The sequence below is a fragment of the Beta vulgaris genome, chromosome 5 (genome assembly GCF_026745355.1).
Source record: "Beta vulgaris subsp. vulgaris cultivar EL10 chromosome 5, EL10.2, whole genome shotgun sequence".
Classification (NCBI taxonomy): domain Eukaryota; kingdom Viridiplantae; phylum Streptophyta; class Magnoliopsida; order Caryophyllales; family Amaranthaceae; genus Beta; species Beta vulgaris.
Window position 1 is genome coordinate 40,883,763 of NC_079206.1, and position 26,237 is coordinate 40,909,999.

At 36.3% G+C, this 26,237-nt stretch overlaps 3 protein-coding genes across 3 annotated transcripts; all 3 read right to left on the reverse strand.

Annotated features, from left to right (window-relative positions):
• Window positions 1-13,118: 13,118 nt before the first annotated feature.
• Window positions 13,119-14,072, reverse strand: LOC130591411 (uncharacterized). Its single transcript, XM_057394725.1, has 2 exons — window positions 13,595-14,072; window positions 13,119-13,285 (listed from the first exon to the last, which is right to left on the reverse strand). The coding sequence occupies exons 1-2, from the start codon at window positions 14,070-14,072 to the stop codon at window positions 13,119-13,121; spliced, it is 645 nt and encodes a 214-aa protein (XP_057250708.1).
• Window positions 14,073-14,121: 49 nt separating this feature from the next.
• LOC104893741 (uncharacterized) lies at window positions 14,122-14,910 on the reverse strand. The gene has a single exon (XM_010679873.2). It carries the CDS (start codon window positions 14,908-14,910, stop codon window positions 14,122-14,124), a length of 789 nt encoding a protein of 262 aa, XP_010678175.2.
• Window positions 14,911-15,438: 528 nt separating this feature from the next.
• LOC104893742 (uncharacterized) lies at window positions 15,439-25,881 on the reverse strand. Its single transcript, XM_048645424.1, has 3 exons — window positions 25,705-25,881; window positions 24,304-25,417; window positions 15,439-15,467 (listed from the first exon to the last, which is right to left on the reverse strand). Exons 1-3 carry the CDS (start codon window positions 25,879-25,881, stop codon window positions 15,439-15,441), a joined length of 1,320 nt encoding a protein of 439 aa, XP_048501381.1.
• Window positions 25,882-26,237: the final 356 nt, after the last annotated feature.

Sequence of the window (26,237 nt, forward strand, 5' to 3'; positions counted from 1 at the left end):
AAATTTTCATTACCATCCCATATCACTTTTAAAGTGGTATTAGATGGTTATTTAAATATATGAAGAAAAAGAGGTATGACTAGCATTAAGATAGACATTGGGATGAGACTATCTTTATTGTTATTATCACTATGTATTATCGCCTTGCAAAAGGGACATAGGAGTTCGAGTATGATGCTATTTGTTTCTTAATTGTCATGTTTTTTTAATTATTATTATTATTATTATTATTATTATTATTATTATTATTATTATTATTATTATTATTATTATTATAATTTAGGGTGGTATTAGATGATGGTAATTGATATTTATGATGAAAAAGAGTTATGACTAGCATTAAGATAGACATCGGGATGAAACTTTCTTTAGACATTCACTTATATATTTATTGCTATTATCACCATGTATTAGCGCCTCGCAAAAGGGTCATAAGAGTTTAGAAATCTAAAAAGGAACTCCTATACATTCATTCATTACAAAAGTAGTTGTTATTACAAATGGTAACCAAGGCTCTATCTATAGAGCTGATCTTAGTGCCTCGAAGCTAAAAGAGTACAAACTGAAACATATCATATTTTGTCTAAGTTACAACTTACAACCAGTATAAAGGTAAAGAACAAATGTGAGGAGGTTGCTCTAAGTGAGCTAGCTGCTGTAGTTTCGCATGCAGCTTGCCACTGTGCTGCTAATTACTGTCATTTGCTACTTTTTCTTTAGTCCGTCATCATCACTCATCACTACTTGTTCTTTAGTCCGTCATCTTCACACTTAATTAAACATAATTGACCTTCTTTATTACTCATTAGCGGCTTATCAAAGTTTAGCTTCAGATCTCACTGGCTAGGCCTCACACTTGATATGCTGAGGCCTTCGATATGAAAGTTATTGGGTGAGACTTGATATCCTAACTCCTTTAGAAGTTATCCTTTGCAAGCATTGTGATTAGGAATCCTAATGCTTTCCGCCCTTGAGAGTCCCCTTGATTCAGCTGTTTTTTCTTGATATGAGTGACGTACCAACTAATGAAAGTTAACAATAATCCTTGAAGGTTCACTGAAGCACTTAGGGTTTATTTCGACCGTAAAAAGAAAAAAAGTACTTAGCTAAAATACTTACTGGTACGACCAATGGTGGTCTGATCTGAATTTGTAGATTAGGCCAATTGATTAGGGTTCGAATGCCTGCATCATTATGGGACTTTTAAGGGGAAAAAATTCATTTAATTCTTACAGAGGCTGTGATTATGATATATCTTAATACAAAAATCAGTGCAACATGATTGTTATATGGAGCATTAATAATTTGCAAGTATGCAGGATACAAGTGTCGGCATCCATGTAGGAATGTCAATGATATGGCATGGGTGCTTGAGGTAAAATGAAGAGGCCAAATAACATAGTCCTTGCGTATGTTTTGGATGTTGTAATTCACACTATGGCATGCTTTTAAATGGAGCCATCACTTTAGTAGAGTATAAGATATTTGAAAAATAAATCTTCTTTGTGTGTGCCTTTATGCTTTTGTTTTTCGGTACATGAGAATGTTTGATTTGTCATGATGTGGAGTTGTTTTTATGTTGGCCTATGGTGCTTGATGTTTGTATTTCACATTATTAATCTGTAAAAACTCTCAGCTATCTATGTCCTCATAGATATAATACTGCTTCTGTGATTCTGCAGCTTTCCCTGCCCATGGTATCAGAAGGTGCCTCTCTCTCTAGCCTTGAGTCCCAGAATAATCTCAGAGGTTGCAGCATTTAAGCCTGATATCATACATGCATCATCTCCTGGAATCATGGTATTTTGGGGTACCAATGAGTGCCTTTTTTCGGACTCTGTGACTCTAGATAATCTCTCTGAATGAGTAATTGCAGAAACCCTTCTATTTTGTAGGTATTTGGTGCGCTTGCCATTGCAAAAATGTTGTCCGTTCCAATAGTGATGTCATATCATACTCATGTCCCTGTGTAAGTTCCTATTTTTTTCCTTAGTCTTTCGACGTCAGAATGCCTCGAATAGTTGGACATTTTCATAATTGGAAATTTTGATACTACTGCACGTGTGAACGGTTTTACTTGATTGTTACTATCGTTCACTCTCCTTGTTTTCCTGCTTTTCCCTTCTAATTCCTTCGTTACAACACACTATTAGCGTTTAGAGTACCAATTTACTCGGTAGGAAATATTGGTTAAAGTGTTCTTTTGTAAGATCTTTTGAACACATTCAATTATGTTATTTTCCTGAAGTGGTGGTTTGTAGTTTATACCCTGAAGTGGCTCATGCTATCAAGCCCTATTGAATTATTCAAGCAGATGATTGTTTTGACCCATGCTTGACCTTAACATTTGCTTGATTCCTATGTTTCCAGCTCGTTCAAAGAGGCTTGTTTTCTCCCATTGAACTACTAAGAAGTGTAATAGCCCTGGTTTTTAAGAGCGTTTATTTAAACGTTAAATATAATTATTAAGTTAATTATGTTTCGAAAATTCTTATTTTATTTGAAATGTGGAATGTGAATTATATTGTCGTGTTTGTAATATATTTATTTTTATGAAATTGTTATTAGTAATTCATATATTAAGTTTTATGTGAATTAGTTTAGTTGTACTCTGCCCAAAATAGAAACCCAAAACCAAACCCTTGGTCCCATTTGTTTTGTCGGTTAAGAGGACTAAACCCCAAACTCATCTCCCTCATTTTCTCTCTCCTCTCGTGTCTTATGTTCAAGGAACCCAAGTTAACAGCTCATGCTTCCTCCTTCCTCCCTCTCTTCGTGTCTTTCTGTACTCAAGCCAACAAAAAGGATGAAACTTGAGGTGCCAAACATCCATTGTTATCAAATTCAAAAACCCCCAAAATCCTCAAACCCTTCCACCTTTATCTCGACATTTCTCTTAAAACTGAAAACCCGAAACACCAAATCCTCAAATTCCTCTCTCTCGTCCTCTGCTTTTTATCTTTGTCGGAATCTGATTGCCTCGCCGGCGTTCTTGTTGCTCGTCGGAGTTTGCTCTCCGTTCGCCAACGCTATAATTCAAGTTTTCTCTCTCCTCCCTCGAAGCTCTCTCTCTCCTCGTCGTACTTTTCGTTCGAGGTTGTGCTGCGCTCGCGACGCTGTTGTTCGGTGGTGCTCCGCCACCATCGCACGTCGTCGTGCTGGTGCTAATTGTGGTCGTGGTGCAATCACTGTTCGGTTTTTCCCTCCCCTGCTCGCGTAGCTGTTGTCGGTTGATTGCTGCTGCCGTTGTTATTTGTCGCCGCTGTTATTGTGGCGGCGTTGGTGCCGTGTTGCTGCTGCACTCCTACCGTCGTGGCGCTGGTGGTTGAGTTCCCCCCCCCCCTGACGGTACTAATCCTTTTAACCTCTATATATGATTGGGTTGATCCTATTTATAATTTAGAATACAATTCCATTAATGATTATGAATTGATGGTTGAGTGTGAGAATGACTGTTGAATCAATCGTTGTAAATTAAAGGTTCAATATGAAAGTGTTGCCTTTGTTCATTCATGGTAAATGTTGTTCGTTGTGATTGAAGCCAAATTGGGTAAGTCTTAGAGATGAGTGATCATCTTAAGTGTGGTTTTGATAATTTGGAGAAAGATGTCAACTTTAAGTCCTTAACTTAATTTAACGGAATCCTTAATTTAGTGGGATTACTGATTAACGTATAATTATTTGTAGATTGTGGCAATTTAGTTATTTATGAGTTGGTTTTATTAACTATGGATTCGATTAATGAAGATGTAGTTAATAAAGTATTTTAGTTTGATAACTTTAAACGGAATAAGATAATAAAGTTGGTTTATTTGACTAGTAATTCACTAAAGTGTATTAGTGTGTGTGTTTGATTACATAATCAAAGTGAGTTAAGAATTACCTTGAAGAAGTCCCACTTAGATAATGACATTGTTTTAATGAGATAAACTCGCTATGTATGACCAGGAGTATGATCTGTACTTGGTTTTATTACTGATTATGTTAATAAGAACTCGGCTAATGGTATAACTTGGATTATATTTTGTTACTTATAATCAACCTAATGATCGATGAAACTTGAGTCGTGTGTTTTTGGTTAACTCTCGTTAGTTAATTCTAACTGAGAGACTTAGTTATTGTTGTGGAATTTGTTGACATGATTAAATTACCATTGTGTTTATGTTGGTAATTCGAATTGAAAAGCATATATGTATCGTTTTGAGATATGTATTTATAAGAGTTAGACGATTATGATTACCTATGGGGGAAATCACTAGGTTGGATACAAGTTGCTAATTACTTTAATAGTCTTGATTATTGGAGGATGATTTTGGAATGGACTATCATTCGGAATTATGAAGGAGATTGTAATGTTAGAATTGTTATACGATTGGTTAAGGATTTGAGTGCAAGATAGAAATCAGTTTATTGAGGTTTATTTACGAGTCGAGCTAGCTTTATATTCTCAATATAATTGTTGGTAGCACAATTAGTGCTTGATTTAGGTAGGTTGTGAGTTATGTTTAGTTTGTTTAGTTATATAATTTGAATTGTGATTATGAATTGGGATGCAAGTCGATGTAGCTAATATCATCGAAGTTATAGATATTAATTAAGGATTAAGGAAATTAGAATGTTAAAGGTTGATCATTTGTGAATTGGAATAAGTTACGATTACGTTTTTATAGTTTAGATTAGTCTAATTTTGGTTATTGATTATCAATGTTATTTTGAGGTGATTGATGGAGGATGGCTATGTAGACGTATAATTCAAGATGATATGGGAAATCAAGTCATAGCTTGGAGGTTTCGCATAATTGTTATAGAGTGGATGTAACCTTTATGTTCAGCAATATATATTTAAATGCTCCTGTGTTTATTGAATATTAATATATATATCTATTTTTAGTAATGCCCATGATTATAGATGATCTCTATGAGTTAGTTGTGAATTGCTATTGGATTATTATAAAAGTATTCTTTTTGTTCAGTCATTGGAGTTTTTCGAAAATACTATGTTTCTTAAAATATGATTTGGTATGATAATGAGGAAATGATTCAAATATGAGTTAAGACCAGATAAGGTCGAATATGGTGTTATGTTATGAGTATTGAGGATTCAAAGTATGAATCATAAATATCTTATTTTATAAATATGAAAGTGAGGCATGAATAGGCACCCCGAGTTAGGGCGGGTAGAGTCCCTACTGTTGCCTTCCAGGAGGGGAATTCCTGGCGTTATAGGACATGTCCGGGTAAGTCTTGCAAGCATAACATAATAAGGCTGGGTGACGACCCTCACTAGTTTGGAGACATGGTACTGCGTGGTACCCCTCTCCACTCGCGTTCATGCCAAACGATCGGATTTTGTGAAAATATAGTAACTGAGTTGAAAGGTTGATTAAATGAGAATATAGAAGTGTCATTGTTGAGAGTCATCTTATTGAATTTTGTTCTATATGATTGATGAAGTATTATGGAACGTGGAATTTGGAAATGTAATATGTTTGTTCAACAAGAATATTGCTGCTAAGTATGCTATGATTGGTGTGATTGTTGAACTTATGTTGATTGTGTGAGAGTCGTTTTCAAGTAAAAACCACCAAAGCATGTGTTACTCTTGTTTACGGGTTAGTACTCAGCTTTGCTGATGTGTATATGTTGTTTTGTCATTTCTGTGGCCTGTCACTTGGTGGGTGGCAGTATCTTAAATGTTTCAGGTTGAAGCCGTGAGTTTCCTTTTGCAAGTTGAAGCTAATACAAGTTGGAGCAGTATTATAGTTGCTATCGAAGTGAGGACGTTGACTTTGTAATGTTAGTTGTTTATATTTACAATATATTTTCACATTTAGAGTCGGTAGTGCTCCTGATTCTCTATTGTTGTTGCTCCGCGAAAGCGTTGAGGTTGTTGAGCTTTGGATTTGGAAATATTTTATAAATTGAATTTGCAACAGGTTTAATATTTTTCGCTTTAGCGTTGTCCTATTTTAAAAGAAACTCTGCCGGATTTTCTGTTGAAATTTATGGGAATAGAGTCTGAGAATCAGAGCATAGTTATAATAGTTAATTTATTTGAATAGAGTTGGGAACTGACTTCCACACTCTCCGATCTAGTTCGATGAGTGTGATGGTAATAGTCCGGGTTACCTCGACTAGAGTCTCTTTCGCTGTGCTTAATCCTTTGTAAGCTGGTCGGGAAATTCGGGCTGTTACAAGAAGTTACCTAATTTTCTAATTAATATTCAACAGAATTTTTCTCTTGTGCCTTTTTAGATTCACATTAGTCTTTCACTTGGTCCTTTGCCACATTGTTCCATTAAAAGTAGCATATTGCTTTATGTCCGAAATCAGGTAAAATTTTGATAACCTGTAGCCCTCCTAGAAAACAGCTGAATTTGTTAATATCTTTATGTCCTTTGTCACATTGGTCCTTTGTATTGTTAATATCTTTAACTACATATTAGTAAAAGTTCTAAAAAGTTTGATTTTCCTAATGTACACAATGAGACGGATCAAACAAGATCCCACATTACTATTTTTTCTCTCATATATCGGACCTTTTTTTTTAGGAGTTTCTTTACCTTTAAATAGTGTCTACATTAGAAATGGAACATCAAATAAGGAACGGAGGGAGTATTAAATAAAGTTTTAAAATGATATTTCTTTCTTTTCAAACAAAATTTTTTTTGATGTTCCTTCAGTTCTCTCCTATCCCAAATTGGTCGCAGTTTTGGTTTGGAGAGTATAAGTAGTTTTGTATATCAAATTCTGTCTGTGGAAAAGTATCTAGGGTTGCTTGTCTTTATCTAAAGTTCTGAGGTCTATGGTTTGGGTATTCTTTCCAATGGGGGTGTTAGAAAAAGCGAAGGGAATCCAAATTAAACAGGATGATACTTTCTGTGACAACCCCCCCCCCCCCTGTAAAGACAAGGACAGAAGATGTTGATTGTGTACTAGTGTTTTGTTTTTTAGTGAAACTGTTTGTGTATGATGATGATGGGTGAAACTGTAGTGGTTTTGCTTTCTATGGGTTTATTGGGTATGCTGATTGCTGACAATTTGTGGAGATTTTTCTCAGTGATGGTTGGGATAGAACAACTCAGTTGGTCTCACTTACAAGTTTGCTACTTGATCCATACTATCGGACAATCAAGGGTTTTCAGGTAAAGTGGGCACACTAAGGTTCCTGATCTTACTCTTGATACATGTGAATTGTTACGTTCTTGTCTTTTGATGTTACCAGTACAGTTCATCTTTCATGCTAACATGCAGATTTGGGAATGAGAATACTGTAGAAATTTTTAAACATGAGATATAGGAATGCCATAGAACAATAACAGCAACTCCAAACAGAAGCGACGGCATTGCAGGTGTAACGCCCCGACCTCTAAGCATCTTTATTAGGTTAATTAATCTTGATTATTAGCAGCGGAAGTCCTAGCTTTTGGTCGGTGCGTTACTGCCGTACTTTCTTGGAAAATACAGGGCAACATACTTGCATAAACATATAATACATGGAACTTAAACGTATTACATTATATTAAAGTAGAACAGAGTTAATGTTAATTAAACTAACTAACTACTTAGTTAAAAAGTTATAAGTGTTTGAGTTATTTTAATAACATTTCCTCACTGCTAAGCCATGGCGTCATCCCCATCGGTACCTAAAACAGAAAAACAAAACGTCATGAGCCGAGGCTCAGTAACATACTACTCTAACAACGTAAATTCATTTCAACTCATTTTATTTGAAAACAGGGAGAAGAGAATATCGCAAACATCATTTCATAAACATATAACTTGGTAATAGAAATCCAGCCATTTTGAGATATTATCCTTTATAATCTTACATCATTTTTAATGGTAACTTGGCAAGTACAACATCATAACATCATAATCATTAATCCGAAGCGGTCACAACAAAGGTGAACTTGCGGTGCCATAACATTAATCCGAAAGGCGGTCACAACGAAGGTGACACTTGCGATGCCATAACATATACATATCCGAAGGCGGTCAAACAAAGGTGACACTTGCGGTGCCCATCACCGAAAGGAGTCACAATAAAGGTGACACTTGCGGTGCCATATCCGAAAGGCGGTCACAACAAAGGTGACACTTGCGGTGCCCATAAAGTACTGCCAAGAACCGTCTTTCACTTTCATTTATCATGTTTCGTTATTTTTATATTTATGTGGTAAAACATGTCTTAAGCATCATGAAAACCAATTCATCATTTAGCAAAACATTTCATATCCCGCAATCCATAAACACATATCATCAAAACATTATGTAAAAGCGTCATAAAACGTAGTTGGAAGGGGAGTGCGGGTGTTAGCAGTAGACGTTACCTCGAGTCGCGATTATTATACTTGACAGCCGGGGGAGGCTTGTAATATCCCTTTTCCATTCTAATCTATTCAAGGATTAATAAAAGACGACTTATTAATATTTTATTCTAGATTTAAACTCTACGATCCATTTCCATCATGTGCCTATGAATTACTAGAGTGTTTATGAAATTAATAGTTATGAAACCTTATTATCACCATTTATTACTTAAACTATACTTGAATTAGTAACTTGATTACTAACTTATGTAAAACTATTTAATTAGTAATAACCATTACTTCTAAGATTCATGAAAATTCATGTTTAATGACTTGAAGGTATGATTATAGAACTTCCATATTTTAATTAGACTTTTAATAGTAAAGTGATATCTAACTCATTGTTAAACTCTGACTTGTATTAGTGATATTTCCTACTAGTTAGTGTCCTTGTATAAGTGACTTACTTAATTTACAACTTAAAAAGTGATACTCATTACATTAAGCTAAAAAGTAGGACTACAAGTACTCATTATTTAGAATAAAATTACTAGCATTATACTTATAGTCCAAGAGTAGTTAATTAGTACTACACTATAATACATAAACTTAAGTTATAACTATGTGAGAATGGAACTATAATCTTACTAACCAAAAACATCATTCATGTAACTAAGGTGTAGTAATAGAGACTATGTCATAATATATTTTAAACTATAATTAGGTTGTAAGATTATTTCATGAAGTGGACTTTATAATATTAAGTTAATTAATTGAGTCCAATCAACTTGATTTATACCAAGTAAGTGTTGGCCCAGTGGTGATGGGGACTGGCTTTGGTAGGACGGACTCGTGTTCGAATCCCCGCAACACCCTTGGGAGAGGAATGGAACCTAACCACCCCGAACTTGGCCTCGATCCGGATGTAGCCCGAAGGGTGAACCGGGTGCAAACACCAAAAAAAAAATAATCAACTTGATTTATTAACCACACTAAGTTTCTATATTTAAACTTGAAAGATTAAAACTACACTTATACATAACTAAGTCTACTACATACCATGTAGATTTCAAAATTTACAAAAACAAGATTATAAATTTAATTAGTTTAGTTAATTAGCCCAATACACTAATGGGTCACATTAATTAATTCATTAAGCCTATTAACTTAAAACTAACATAACTCAAGTTTTACAAAAATAAAAGGAGGGAAAGGTATGTAATATACCTTCACTTAAGTGAACTAACAAGGAGAAGACGGGCAGTGCAGTGGGGGTCGGAGCTCCGGCGAGCAGGTGGCGGTGCAGCAGCGAGACGGACGGCAGGACGGCGGCGCGGACATGGCTGGCGGCAGGTGCGGCACGGCAGCAGCCCAGACGGGGCAGAGGGTGCAGCGAGATGGGGGAGGGGAAGAGAGCAGCGAGCAGGAGAGGTTGGGGGAGTGTCGCGGGCGCGACGGCTGGAAGAGCGGTTCTACTGTGCGGAGTGGCGGCAGACTGGTGGTGGTGGTCGGAAGGTGGCCGGAAAACAGAGACTTTGGGTGGTGGTGTTGAAAGTTTTCTGATTTTTGGGTGGAGATGAATAATAAAATCAGCTTACTATTTATAGTAATTTTAGGAACAAACTCAATTAAAATAATGGTGGATTAATGGTGAAGTATACTTGGGGAGCAAGGTGTTCTAGAAGCCTTGGGGAGCAAGGTCATGGAGCTTGAGGAAGAAGATGATTATGTGGATGGTGAATTTCCTTTTTTGGAAATTTTCTAATTCTTTTACTAATACTAAAATAGTGACTTTTCCTACTTTCTTTTAATGTGTTACCAATCTAACTTAGCTTATTTTATTGAATACTCGATTTTATTTTATTTTCAAATATATTAGAGAAGTGATTAAATAAATAAATAAATTTTAAACAATTTATTTAAGCTAATTATAATGTTAATCAAGTTTGAATTTTCGGGATATTACATCCTCACCCCTTAGAATAAGTTTCGTCCTCGAAACTTGCACATATGATATAAAGATTCAAACATCAAACTTGCTCAATCACATATTTCAAAATCATGCATTTCATTCACATATCAAAACAAAAGTTTACATCAAATCATCTAAGCAAAGGGGGTATCTTGCTTGCATTTGATCTTCTACTTCCCACGTGGCCTCAGACGATGAATGGTTAGCCCACCAAATTTTAACCATATGGATTTTCTTATTCCTGAGCTTCTTTTCTCTACGATCGAGAATTTCAATCGGTTTCTCTTCATAGGACAGATCGTTCCTCAATTGTAAGGGCTCATGCCTAATTACGTGGCTTGGATCAGAAATATACTTCCTCAACATCGATATATGGAAGACGTTATGCACTCGATCCAAGTCTGTGGGTAAAGCTAATCGATAAGCCACTTCATTGACTCACTCCAGGATTTCGTACGGACCAATATACCTCGGGTTCAGCTTACCAGACTGTCCAAATCTCATGACACCCTTGCTAGGTGAAACTTTCAGAAAGACATGATCACCACCATAAATTCTAGTGGCCTTCTTCGACGATCCGCATAGCTCTTTTGTCTACTTTGCGCAGTCTTGACCTAGTTGAATAAGTCGTACTTTTTCTGTCGTTTCTTGTATCAAGTCAGGCCCAATCATTCGTGCTTCGTCGATGTCACTCCAACAAAGAGGTGTTCTACACCTTCTCCCATAAAGTGCTTCATATGGTGCCATCTTGATGCTAGCCTGATAGCTGTTGTTATAGGAAAACTCCACCAATGGCAAGTATTTCTCCCAACTTCCATGGAAATCCAACACACACCCTCTTAGCATATCTTCGAGGGTCTAAATTGTTCGCTCGGTTTGACCATCGATTGCTGGGTGAAAGGCGGTACTGAAATCGAGTTTGGTCCAAAAGCTTTCTGTAACTCCTTCCAAAATTTGCTTGAAACCTCGAGTCTCGATCAGATACAATAGAACTTGGAACACCATGTAATCTGACTATCGTGCTCACATATAACTCTGCTAGCTTGTCTAGGCTCCAATTATTTCTGATCGCCAAGAAATGTGCCGATTTAGTCAACCTGTCCACTATCACCCAAATGCTATTCATACCTCGGGATGATGGTGGTAACCCAACAATAAAATCCATAGAAATCGAATCCCATTTCCATGTTGGAACATCCAAAGGCTGCAATAATCCCGCGGGTCTCTGGTGCTCTATCTTGATCCTCTGGCACGTCAGACACCTTGTCACATATTCAGCAACTTCCTGCTTCATATTACTCCACCAAAAATTCTGTTTCAGATCTTTGTATAACTTATTTCCTCCAGGATGAATGGAAAAAGGACTGTTGTGAGCTTCATCTAGTATCTTCTTCTTTAACACCTCGTTATTAGGAACACATAATCTTCCTTGAAATCTCAGTGTCCCGTCTTCCTGGATCACAAATCCTGGTGATTTCCTTTCTTCACATCACTCTTTATTTTCTCCATCTCCGAATCTCCATTCTGAGCCTCTTTTATTTCTTCCAACCATATCGGTCGTAGCTCCAATGCATTCAGGTATGCGCCTCGATTCCTCTGAATGATTTCCACTTTCATCTTCTCTAAGTCATCGCAGATGGCTTTGGGAAGGGTTAAGGTTGGTTTAGTAGGCTTTTCGGCTTAAGGCATCGGCTACAACGTTAGCCTTTCCAGGGTGATACTGAATGTCGAGATCATAATCTTTCAGGAGCTCTAACCATCTTCGTTGTCTCAAGTTCAACTCTTTTTGGTGAAGATGTATTTAAGGCTTTTGTGGTCGGTAAAAACCTTGCACGGAACACCGTAAAGGTAGTGTCGCCATATTTTGAGAGCAAACACCACTCGCTAATTCGAGATCATGAGTAGGATAATTTTGCTCATGAGGCTTGAGCTGTCGGGAAGCATAAGCTATGACTTTCTCGTTTTGCATCAGAACGCATCCCAATCCATGCTTAGAGGCATCACTGTACACACAAATCCGTCGTTTCGGAAGGAAGTGTAAGAACAGGGGCAGAGGTGAGACGTTTCTTAACTTGGAAGGCTGATTCACATTTATCATTCCATTCAAACTTGACAGACTTCTTCACCAATCGAGTGATGGGCAGAGCTATCTTAGAGAAGTCTTGGACGAATCTTCGATAATATCCTGCTAAGCCCATAAAACTCCGAACCTCGGGGACGTTGGTAGGTCGAGGCCACTCCATTATAGCTTTTATCTTTTAGGATCAACAGAGACTCCATTTTCAGAAATGATGTGACCCAAGAAGGCTACTTCTTTCAACCAGAATTCACACTTCTTCAACTTCGCATACAACTGGTTTTCTCTTAACACCTCCAAAACTTTTCTCAAATGTTCTTCGTGCTCACTCAGGCTCCTTGAAAACACCAAGATGTCATCGATGAACACGACAAGAACTTGTCGAGGTAGGGCTTGAAGACAGGTTCATTAGGTCCATGAAAACAGCGGGGGCATTTGTCAACCCAAATGGCATCACCGACTCATAATGACCATATCGAGTCTTGAATGCGGTCTTTGAGATATCTTCGGGCTTAATACGGAGTTGATGGTATCCAGATCTCAAATCAATCTTTGAAAAAGTAGTTGCACCTCGGAGTTGGTCAAATAGGTCGTCGATGCGAGGGAGCGGGTATCTATTCTTGATGGTGATTTTGTTTAACTCCCGATAGTCGATGCACAATCTCATCGTCCCATCTTTCTTCTTCACGAATAAGACTGGTGCTCCCCATGGTGATACACTTGGCCGAATATACCCCTTCTCGAGCAATTCGTCCAACTACTTCTTCAATTCTTGCAATTCTGCTAGTCCCATACGGTAAGGTGCTTTTGAGATGGGAGCAGATCCTGGAATAAGATCAATGTTGAAGTCTATTTCCCTTTGCGGAGGCATGCCAGGTACCTCTTCTGGGAACACATCGGGATACTCACAGACTATTGGGATGTCTGATAAAGAGAGTTCGGGGGTGGTCACATCAACCACATGGTATAAGAATCCGTAACACCCCTTAGCTAGTAATTTGAAGGCCTTCGCGGTAAGATGGTTTCGGGCTTGGCTTTTCTTCTTTGATAGGAAACTTTACATCCATCTGGTCTTATAAGGAAACCTCATGATCAAGGCAGTTAATGTCGGCTTTATACTTAGACAACCAATCCATCCCAAAATCACATCAAAGTCGGTCAGTCAAACTGGACTAAGTCCACGAGGAATTCACACTTTTCTATGAGGATGGGACAATCCATATAGGATTTTACATGGAACAGATTCACCATTTGGAAGGGTGACAGACATGGATGAGAAATCAGGACATGATTTAGCTTTTAAACTCTTAGCAAATGACGTAGATATAAATGAATGAGAAGCTCCAGAGTCAAATAAAACATAAGCCGGTATAGAGTTAACAGGAAAGGTACCGGTAATGACGGTGTCATCAGCCTCAGCTTCCTCTCTTTGCATCATGAACACTCTTCCAGCTTGAGGAGGTCCTCTGGGAGGGTTTCTGCTGTTGTTGTTGCTTGTGTTGCCACCATAACCAGAATTCTGCATAACCCTTTGATCTCTCACTGGGACACGGTTGGTGACATTTTCAACTCCACGATCACCAAGAGGGCAATTCTTAAATACATGGCCTGGCCTACCACAACGGTAACATTGATCGCTTCCCCGTCGATATTCTCTTGCTAGATGGCCCAACTTATTACACGTGTTAACGAGGAACTTGTTTCTGACCATTGTTGTTCCCCATGTACCCCGTATTCTGCCTCTTGAAACCATTGCTTGGTTAGCTTCCCTGAGAGTTCCCCTTTCTCTTCCCATTCTCATATACCTCCTTTTGCAGCTTCGTTTTCCTTTCGACATTTATAGCTCTATCATATAGCTCTTGGTATGAGCTACTCATGTGTGCTGCCAACTTCACTTGGATATCAAGGTTTAGACCTCCTTCGAAGCGGTTCATCCTCTGTCGATCAGTAGTTACCAAGTCAGGAGCGAATCGAGCCAACTCATTAAACTTTACGGCATACTCCAATACAGACATGCTCCTTTGTTTCAGATGGATAAATTCAGACTCCATTTGCAGTTGCAGGGACGGGGGATAAAACTGTCTTCTCATAGCTTCTTTCAACTTTTCCCAACCAAATCCCGGTTGATCATGCATCTCCTTTGCAGTTTTCCACCATAAATCAGCTTGTCCTTTCAGATAAAAGACTACAAAGTTGACTTTCCACTTTTCAGGGCATTGAGTAGCATCAAACAACTTCTCCATGTTGTTGAGCCATTCCTCGAACTCCGAGGGGTCTGGCTTGCCATCATAGGTTGGCGGCTTGTGAGTGGAGAACTTCTTGAACATGTTAGAGCATTCCTCTTGCTCAGTTTTCGGTCGTTCCCTGTTCCCTTGCAGAATTTCCATCATCATGAGTCCCATCAAGTTCAATTGATTCCCATTTGTTTCTCCGGAGGAATCCTTGAAAATAGGGTCGTTTCGAAGTGCGTCAATTCTTGCTCTCATTTCCTCCAAATCGACGTTGTTCGCGTTTCCTTCGTTAGTGCGTTCGCCTTCACTTGATGCCATCCTCTAAAATATGAAACGTTTAACGTTGTTACGCTTTCATATCAACCAAACTTATTATCCGTCATAAAATAATGCAAAACCATCCCCCGTTCCAGCACTCCCACTCGTATTATTATTACTCATTATCTTATTTCTATTACTTATTGCTACTATCACCTTTTTATTTACAATTTATAGCTTTTCTTATACTTCCTATTTAAAGTGACGTAAAACCGTAAAGGTTTTACTTAGGGCTTCAGAACCGTTGCTCTGATACCACTCTGTAACACCCCGACCTTTAAGCATCTTTATTAGGTTAATTAATCTTGATTATTAGCAGCGGAAGTCCTAGCTTTTGGTCGGTGCGTTACTGCCGTACTTTCCATTAGGAAAATACAAGGCAACATACTTGCATAAACATATAATAACGAAAACTTAAACGTACTACATTATATAAAATAGAACAGAGTTAATGATAATTAAACTAACTAACTACTTAGGTTACAAAAGTTATAATGTTTGAGTTATTTTAATAACATTTCCTCACTGCTAAGCCATGGCGTCATCCCCATCGGTACCTAAAACAGAAAAACAAAACGTCATGAGCCGAGGCTCAGTAACATACTACTCTAACAACGTAAATTCATTTCAACTCATTTTATTTGAAAACAGGGAGAAGAGAATATCGCAAACATCATTTCATAAACATATACTTGATAATAGAAATCCAGCCATTTGAGATATTATCCTTTATAATCTTACATCATTTTTAATGGTAACTTGGCAAGTACAACATCATAACATCATAATCATTAATCCGAAAGGCGGTCACAACAAAGGTGACACTTGCGGTGCCCATAACATTAATCCGAAAGGCGGTCACAACGAAGGTGACACTTGCGATGCCCATAACATATACATATCCGAAAGGCGGTCACAACAAAGGTGACACTTGCGGTGCCCATAACATATACATATCCGAAAGGCGGTCACAACAAAGGTGACACTTGCGGTGCCCATATCCGAAAGGCGGTCACAACAAAGGTGACACTTGCGGTGCCCATATCCGAAAGGTGGTCACAACAAAGGTGACACTTGCGGTGCCCATAAAGTACTGCCAAGAACCGTCTTTCACTTTCATTTATCATGTTTCGTTATATTTATATTTATGTGGTAAAACATGTCTTAAGCATCATGAAAACCAATTCATCATCATAAACATCATTTAGCAAAACATTTCATATCCCATAATCCATAAACACATATCATCAAAACATTATGTAAAAGCGTCATAAAACGTAGTTGGAAGGGGAGTGCGGGTGTTAGCAGTAGACGTTACCTCGAGTCGCGATTATTATACTTGACAGCCGGGTGAGGCTTGTAATATCCCTTTTCCTTTCTAATCTATTCAAGGATTAATAAAAGACGACTTATTAATATTTTATTCTAGTTTTAAACTCTACGATCCATTTCCATCATGTGCCTATGAATTACTAGAGTGTTTATGAAATTAATAGTTAGGAAACCTAATTATCACCATTTATTACTTAAACTATACTTCTTGAATTTAGTAACTTGATTACTAACTTATGTAAAACTATTTAATTAGTAATAACCATTACTTCTAAGATTCATGAAAATTCATGTTTAATGACTTGAAGGTATGATTATAGAACTTCCATATTTTAATTAGACTTTTAATAGTAAAGTGATATCTAACTCATTGTTAAACTCTGACTTGTATTAGTGATATTTCATACTAGTTAGTGTCCTTGTATAAATGACTTACTTAATTTATAACTTAAAAAGTGATACTCATTTCATTAAGCTAAAAAGTAGGACTACAAGTACTCATTATTTAGAATAAACTTACTAGCATTATACTTATAGTCCAAGAGTAGTTAATCAGTACTACACTATAATACATAAACTTAAGTTATAACTATGTGAGCATGAAACTATAATCTTACTAACCAAAAACATCATTCATGTAACTAAGGTGTAGTAATAGAGACTATGTCATAATATATTTTAAACTATAATTAGGTTGTAAGATTATTTCATGAAGTGGACTTTATAATATTAAGTTAATTAATTGAGTCCAATCAACTTGATTTATACCAAGTAAGTGTTGGCCCAGTGGTGATGGGGACTGGCTTTGGTAGGACGGACTCGTGTTCGAATCCCCGCAACACCCTTGGGAGAGGAATGGAACCTAACCACCCCGAACTTGGCCTCGATCCGGATGTAGCCCGAAGGGGTGAACCGGGTGCAAACACCCAAAAAAAAAATCAACTTGATTTATTAACCACACTAAGTTTCTATATTTAAACTTGAAAGATTAAAACTACACTTATACATAACTAAGTCTACTACATACCATGTAGATTTCAAAATTTACAAAAACAAGATTATAAATTTAATTAGTTTAGTTAATTAGCCCAATACACTAATGGGTCACATTAATCATATATAATATTAAAGCAAGAAAAAATTAGCCTATGTGGCAGCTTCATAGAACTTCTGCTCTCACAATTCACCCCACATTCATAGAGCAATGAAATAGATGCCACGTGTCACATCCCATTAAAATGATTTTGTTTGATTATGATATTATTAGTTTCCAAATTTTTTAAAAATCAGTCATTGAATGCTTTAGGAAAACCTCCAATTCCCTTAAGTTGAAGATATTTCGTGATTTTGGGCTGTAAAAGAAAGATTCCTCACTGGAAGGAAATCTCCACTTTAGCAAATCTTTCAAGGTTTTTCCTTTCCTGTCAAATATTCCATTCAACTACTCTTTTTGAAGATGAAAAATATTTACAGGATGGTTTTAGATTTGATACTGAAATTGTTTGAGGAAATTTAGTTACATACAATTGAATGACTGTATTATAAATCCGTGCAAGAATATACACACATTCCTTCCTCTGTTTACTCTTTTACCTTTTTCACAGTGTTCATATATGACATAATCATCCTATTATATATCATACTTTATGAAAGAAGTATAAAACAACTCATGGGTGATGGGTTGAATGAAAAAATTGCAAATGTGAAGTAGTATATGATATCCTGATAATATGTTAGTCAGCTAATTAATTTTCTTTTTTCTTAATTCACTTTTGGTAATGAATATAATGAGATGCTAGCCGTTCAGGAGGAAATGCAAATGCAATAATAATAGTCATGAAATTTATTTTATTACCAAATAAGAAATAAAAAATATTTTGTTAAAAAAAATGTACATACCAGACTATGATCAGAGGTTACATATAACAAAAAACAATAAAAACTCAATCTTTAGTCCAAAGTGGTCTAAGGTGGGCTAATATGAATCATCATAACAAATATATCCACGACCAATACATACTAATTTTTTTTTAAAAAAACAGAGTTAGGCTGTTCTCTTTAGCATAAAACAACTGAACTGAATTAAATTAATAAACTAATAGTAATGATAATAATTTAGGAATTGAACTGAACTGAAAATAAGTTGGGGAAAACAGTCCCTTAAAGTGAGAGAAGTAAGACAAGAGACAATATATGAAACAAGAAATTAAATAAGGTAAAAAAAAGTGAAAACCAACATATAAGGGTCGGTTCACTTCAACTTATTTTGACAAAACTATGACGATATAAGTTCGAAAAAATTTAGATGATTAGGTGATCCAACGGGTTGCCAACCCTCTAATTATTGAAATTTCCTTGGCCAATAGTACATTCAGACATTAATTTTATGATTGTTCTCTCTCCAATTTATTGTATATATATTAATATTATTATTTTATTGTGTCTAAGAGGGTTAACCTTAGGATCACTCAAAATTTTCCCACGCTCTTACATTCAAATGAAACAAAAAATATAAATACATCCACTTATGAACTTAAGCTTGATATTATATATCATTTTTAAAGAAAATTACACTTTGAATTTGGCCCATTCATATAAAATTCTAAAATAAAGGATTAGCAGAGAGAGTGAAACATGGCCCATGTGCTTAAATTATAAAATATAGCTTTCTTTAATGAGCTTGAGACACTAATTGAGAAGGTGAATCAACAAAATGAGTTAATTATATATCAAGTATATACAAAGAGGGATTTATAAGTATTCAATTTTAGTTGGTCTATAAAGAGTAAAACTGTTGTTGAAAGATCAGAAGTTATCGAATTAGAAAATTGTTAATTTGCCTATGCACTTTGTTTTGACACGCTTCTTTTTTCTTTGATGTAAAAATAATATTGAAATGTAAATCATATGGAGAACTTATAAAACACACATACATTATACAAGTACTGTGTATTTATATTTGTTTACTATACAAAATTATCATTTTCTAAATTATTCTTAATATTAAAATTGTGGTGGCTTAATAATATTCTTAAAATTGTTTTTAGGAAGAAACTAATGAGTAAGGATTATTTCAAGCGGAATAAGGTATTTAGGTAAAAAAGTAAAGTGGGAAACCCCGTATGATACTCATTACGTCAGATGGAACGGGGAATAAGGTATGATACAATATACATCGAAATTGTGGTAATTTCAGGTAGCAACGGGGAATAAGGTATTTATACCCATATGGTACTTATTCCGTCAGTTGGAACAAAATTTCTTATGATGTTTCAAAAAACAGTTTTTTCGGCCATGTGTTAAAAGTCAAGGACAATCCCTATCACATGGTAGGTTTGTATCTCCCGAGACCAGTTCTTAGTCATGGCTAATTTTATGTAGCCATTTCTCAGTCACGAGTAAAAATTGCCTAATAGTACTAATTTATGAGAAAGAACATGGGAAGTCTAACACTTTAAGGCCATTTCGAGTAAAAAATGAAGACTGTAATGTGGAGAGGGTTTCTAAGACAATTGACCCCTAAGTGGTTACTGGGATAAGACCAAGTTCGTGCAAATTTTCTCCCTTTTTGAAGCAGTTGAGATCATTAATTTACCTTTGTCATCTCAACCCTTAGATGATGGCTTTGTGGGGCTACACCAAAATTGGTATATTATATTAAATCATGTCATCACTTTATTAATTTTTCAAAGAATTCCATACATAAGTTATTAGCGGTTCAATTGTATCGAAATGTGGAGAAAATATGGAATTCCAAATTTCCTCTTAAGGTTTGTTGGCTTTGCTTATGACTATGTTATACAACCTCCGTTCTTTTTCTACTGCAACAATTGAGTTTTCACGTTTGCCAATGCACTATTTTAACTATTAATATCTTTAATTACTTTTTAGTAAAATTATAAAAATTGATATTCTGAAAGTATATATCGAGACATCTAACAAGACCCCAATGACAATATTTTTCCTTACATAAAAATCATAATATATAGTGAAAGGTTATGATGGTGAATGGATAGTGTAAAAATCTCATTTTGCAATATTATAGAAATAGAACGAGGAAGTAACTTCTTAATAAATTTCGTTTTGCACTAAAAAGAAGTCTTCCAAAACATATGAGTATCATGTATATGTTAAACAACTTTATAATTAATATAAAGGTGTATATCTCTTAAACACAAAGTTTTTTATCAAGTTAACGTAAGAATCGTTTACACGTTTTCATTGTAGCTGATATATAAACATTGTTATTATACTAAATAGTCCCGTACATTATGCACGGGCCTAAAACCTAGTTAATTCATTAAGCCTATTAACTTAAAACTAACATAACTCAAGTTTTTCAAAAATAAAAGGAGGGAAAGGTATGTAATATACCTTCACTTAAGTGAACTAACAAGGAGAAGACGGGGCAGTGCAGTGGGGGTCGGAGCTCCGGCGAGCAGGTGGCGGTGCAGCAGCGAGACGGACGGCAGGACGGCGGCGCGGACGTGGCTGGCGGCAGGTGCGGCGCAGCAGCAGCCCAGGCGGGGCAGAGGGTGCAGCGAGATGGGGGACGGGAAGAGAGCAGCGAGCAGGAGAGGTTGGGGGAGTGTCGCGGGCGCGGCGGCTGGCCGGAGGTGCGGTTCTACCTGCGCAAGAGTGGCGGCAGACCGGTGGTGGTGGTCGGAAGGTGGCCGGAAAACAGAGAGTTTGGGTGGTGGTGTTGAAAGTTTTTCTGATTTTTGGGTGGAGATGAATAGTAAAATCAGCTTACTATTTATAGTAATTTTAGGAGCAAAACTCAATTAAAATAATGGTGGATTAATGGTGAAGTATACTTAGGGAGCAAGGTGTTCTAGAAGCCTTGGGGAGCAAGGTCATGGAGCTTGAGGAAGAAGATGAATTGTGTGGATGGTGAATTTCCTTTTTTTGGAAATTTTATAATTCTTTTACTAATACTAAAATAGTGTCTTTTCCTACTTTCTTTTAATGTGTTACCAATCTAACTTAGCTTATTTTATTGAATACTCGATTTTATTTTATTTTCAAATATATTAGAGAAGTGATTAAATAAATAAATAAATTTTAAACAATTTATTTAAGCTAATTATCAATGTTAATCAAGTTTGAATTTTCGGGATATTACAACAAGACCTCAATTATGAATGAAAGCTCCCACCCCATTAAAGCACATATCGACAAACCTTGCACTTTTAGTCATTAAATCAATAGAATGAATTCTACATCACGACCTATGCTACTCATACCGACTCTTTAGAGATCATAATGGTGCTGATACAACCCAACACTGAATCAGGTATTAAATGGGGGTTTTACACATGAATTGGCACTCTCATAGTCACATACAGCAAAATCTGGAAAGTGAGAAACCAATGGAAGTTCTCAAAATTCTTTCTTGAGATAGTTTTTGCTTGGTAGGTTGAGTCTTATGCAATTATAGGAAATTTTATGTGTCTCCTGTGGCTAATCTCGCCAGCTATTTCTCCAGCGAAGGTATTCAAGTGAGAATTCTAAATGATACGGGAGACTTGATGTTTTGTTCTTTTCTCTTCAAATAGTTTGTTATCGTAGTTAAGGGGTGAAAGTACTGCTTTTGCTTTGATGGGTCTACTTAGAGCGAATGTCATGCCTCATAATTTTTACCTCCATTCTTCTATGGTACAAGTACTTTGCCTCTTGAAGTTATCAAGTAAAACTTATATATGATTTGAGTGTTCCTTCTACGCCTTCATAATTTATATATGATTTTGGTAGGCAAAATTGTGTTATGATGTTTAAAGTTCCGTACATCTCTTAATAACAAATTTAAACTTGAGAAAACTCACAAGATTTTAATGTTCAAGTACTCAACAGATTATGGAATGTTCCGTTTCTGTATAGCAGATACAAAGCATGACTGGAGGGCAGGTAGTGAGCAATACAAGTTCCTTGAAAAATGTCTTGCATTAGCAAATAGACACAAGCAACCTTGGTTGATCTTTGCTAGTCATCGACCTCTCGGATATTCGTCTAATAATTGGTTTGGAGAGGAGGGGTCATTTGAAGAGCCAATGGTAGGGCGTAAATTAAGTTTTGGTGCATGGGATTCTAGAAAATCTGATGTTCTTATAACATTAAGGAATATGTTCATATGGATATATTAGTTTACCTTAATGTTAATTGTTATTTATTTGTACTATATCTTGTATTTATGAACAAAAATATTAGATGAAACTTTTATCTTCATGTAAATGATTGTCCATCAATTTAGGATAAAAAAAAGCAAAAAAAAAAATATATATTTTTTTTAAAAAAAAAAATTTAGGGGCTCAAATGCTCCGGTTTTATCTTAAAAATCGGAGCATTTATAACATAAATGCTCCTGTTTTTAAGATATAACCGGAGCATTTGTAAAAGTCTTAACTGCTCGGGCGACGTCTGCTACACCTCAAATACGGAGTATTTGTGGCCTATAAAATCGGAACATTTGAGGTTTTTTCTACTAGTGTAGTATGTGGTACCCTCATATTAAAAACTTTAATACCCTTATTTTTGTCTTTATCACACAAAAAGACAACTATTTTATGATTTATTGCTTTACTTTTCAATGGTCCCACATGTTTCCTTGATCTGTGTGCTAAAGTGAATGTAGCAACTACAAAAGACGGAGGAAGTATTTCACAGTAATTCCCAAACTAAGCATAATATATAGGAAAATTGGATTTTAATAATCCAACCTTTAACAGGTCTTCTTAAAATAGTCCCACTATTCACTTTTTTTTAACAACTCAAACTTTAGGACCCAGCCACTTTTATTGAACCTCATTAAATGATGACCTGAAACAAAAGGTTACCATTACTTCATAGCAGGTAAAATAACGGTAATATTTAGGCTTTCTCTTTTATTTCTCTTTTCTTTCTCTTTCCTTTATATTATTTTCCTAAAAGAGTCTTATTTCCCCCATTGCTCTCTCTTCTTCTCACATTTTCTTCACAGAAAAATCCCCCATTGCTCTATCTTCTTCTCACATTTTCTTCACAAAAAAAATTTGGAGCATGAAAGGGGTAAATTACTCATGTTCTTCAACAAACTCGATGAGTGAAAGGATGAAGTGAAAATGTGGGGTTGCTGCTGTTGTGCGAATTGTGAAGAAAGGTTCAAATTGTGGGAGGCAGTTCCTTGGATGCCCTAAGTGGTCTGATCAATGTTGTGATTTTTTCAAGTGGGTGACTGAGCCAAATATGGATGACAGAAATGATATTAGGGACCTCCAATTTCAAATTCTAGAGAGGGATACGACCATTGCTGAGTTGGAGTACCAGAAGATATTACTTGATGAAAAAATAAAAAAAATCGCAGATGAAGAAGGAAAGCCTGGAAGAAGATGTGCAGGAGATGAAGACTGAACTTAGTGAATTGCGTGTGGAGGTGCTGAGGTGCAATAGGAATGAGAAGAACTTCTCTATGGCTTTGATGTATTCTTGGATTTTATTTGTCATTTTGATATGTTATTTGAAGTATTTATGTTTGAATAGGCTAGCTAGGTTTGATGCAAAATTATGATTGTGTTAGAATGCAAATTAAGGGTTTGGGTAGAAGTGATGCAAAATTGTAAGTGTGCTAGTGAAGTGTAAGTTGTTAAGTATTGTGGTAATGGAAAAAAATTTGTCTCAAAAACATTTCATTGTTCAACCCCAAATTGGGTATCAAATAGAACCATCACAATTTATTGTATCATTACAAAACAACAACATTTTACTTGTCATTACAAAAAGAGCAACAGTAATTGAACTTGGCAAAAAATGATGTGAAGAAGGAATCCATTTATGCTGCTGTGTTGCTTGGTCAAATGTGGAAGCTTGAGATGCTTCCTTGAGGTCCATTTATGTTACTGTGTTGCTTGGTCAACTGTGGAAGCTTGAGATAGCTTCAAAAAACACATAATACAACAGTTAATTAGTTTAAGTACAATGAAATACATAATACACAAACTGAAAATAAAAGAAAGTGAAAAAATGTAGGACTCAAATTATTGATTGATGCAATCCTAGCATGAGGGACACCTCCCCTGCCTCCATTACCTCCCCTCCTTCCTCCTCTGCCTCTCCCACCCCCTCTAGAACCTCTTCCACCTCTAATCATTCTCCCACCTCTTCCTAATCTTGATGGTTGTGCTGTAGAATCCAAGTGTGCAGCATCTGATGTTGAAGCAGTGCTTGGTCCATCATTTTTTGGTCTCCCCTTAGCCTTTTTTGGTGGACGCACAACACCTGAAGCAGTGTCTCTATTGGGGCACCTTCGTTTGTTATGGCCCTTGGTATGGGAGAGACTGCATGTCATCTCCATACCATGCCTAGTAAGCTTACCAGGCTTTTTAGGGTCTTCAAATGGGTCCTTTCTCTTGTTCAACCTAGGTCTGCCAGGTCCAATTTTAATTGGAGGTGGGCTGATATTGCTTTCTATCCTAGGCCAGTGTTTCTCACCTTCCACAGGAGGTATGGAACCAGCATATTCCCTTAAATAGACCTCTCTCTTGTAACAGCCATGCACAAAGTCCTCAGCTTCTTTGTGAACAAAATAGATGCAAGCTATGGCATGCCTGCAAGGGATGCCTAACATATCCCATTTTCTGCATGTACAAGTCTTGGATTCCAAATCCACATTCAACTTATCAAGGTAATACTGCACATTGAACAAAGTATCTGTTGATGGCAACACATCACAATTAGCAGCCTTAATTTTCTCCACATCTAACTTGGCTTGGATCCTAGAACAAAGCACTGAAGTACACTTGGTCATTTCTTGTCTTTTCAAGACTAATCTTTGCATTAAAGCAACTCTTATATCCTCTAACATATATATGAGATGCTTTGTCCTAGCATTTATGATGTAACCGTTAAAAGTCTCAGCCATATTACTAGTTATGGCATCTGTCTTCACACTAGTATCTAAGAAAGCCCTACAGAAGCATTTAGGGTTGTATGCCTTGAATGCAGTAGTTGCATCTGGGTTTAACTTAGCCAATTCCTCTAGTCCATCATTGTAGTCAGCAACATTATATGCCTTAGCTATTTTCCAAAACAACAGTTTCATCTCATCCCCTCTAAAGGACTTGTGCCATAGAGCAAACATGTGCCTTGCACAATGTCTATGCTCTGCATCTGGCAGTACACTTGCAACTCCATTCAAGATGGCCTTCCAAAAAAAAGAAACAACACTAATTATACACTAAAATAGATTACTAAACATGGTAAGTAATTACAACAACATATAACATCAATAACATCAGTAGAAGCAGTAACCAGCACTAATTAAGTAGCACTACACTATACTAGCACTAATTACAACAACATATAACATCAATAACATCAATAGTAGCACTAACCAGCACTAATTAATTACCACTAACAATATCAGCAGCAACAAAAAAATAAGTAGAAAACTACCACATACCTGATGCTCATCTGAGATTATGGTCAAACCAGTTCCACTTCCAAGTTGAAGATATTGTTGAAGGTTGGTGAAAAACCATTCCCAGGAACTAGGTAGAATAATGTAACTTGGTCAGTGTAATTACCACACTTTCTACCTAACTCAATTAGATCCCAAATACATATTTCATCTGGATCGATGGGGAAAGTCCTACCCATTCCTTCCATATACACTAAATACCCATTTCTATCTTTGACAAAACGCCCACCATGCTAGAATCTCAAAGTACAATCATCCATTTTTTAACCTCAAAACAATGAATTGAAAAGTTCACCTACCACAAATAGTTACATGTCATTGCATCATCAAGGAACAAAAATAAGTTCAAATTCACATTCCAACAAAATTATGCCCTACATTTTTTACAAGTTCAAATTCGTCACTTTTCATGTTCAAATTGCCAGGCTTAACATCATCAAGGATTCAAATTTTCAGGCTAAATATCATCAAGGTTCAAATTTTTAGGTTGAAATTACACCAGCTTCAAATTTTTAGGTTGAAATCATGTTTAGGGTTTCACATT

Bases quoted from the DNA above. Each gene is read 5' to 3' on its own strand.
- LOC130591411 (XM_057394725.1), bottom strand. From the start codon at position 14,072: ATGGTCAGAAACAAGTTCCTCGTTAACACGTGTAATAAGTTGGGCCAT. The intron at 13,286-13,594 runs GTAAAATCCTAT...TCTCTTTATCAG, and splicing joins AAATGGTGAATCTGTTCCAT to ACATCCCAATAGTCTGTGAG.
- LOC104893741 (XM_010679873.2), bottom strand. From the start codon at position 14,910: ATGGCATCAAGTGAAGGCGAACGCACTAACGAAGGAAACGCGAACAAC.
- LOC104893742 (XM_048645424.1), bottom strand. From the start codon at position 25,881: ATGGAAGGAATGGGTAGGACTTTCCCCATCGATCCAGATGAAATATGT. The intron at 25,418-25,704 runs GTTTGACCATAA...TTTTTTTGGAAG, and splicing joins TCAACTTGGAAGTGGAACTG to GCCATCTTGAATGGAGTTGC. The intron at 15,468-24,303 runs GTAATGGAGGCA...TTTCTGTTTTAG, and splicing joins CAGAGGAGGAAGGAGGGGAG to GTACCGATGGGGATGACGCC.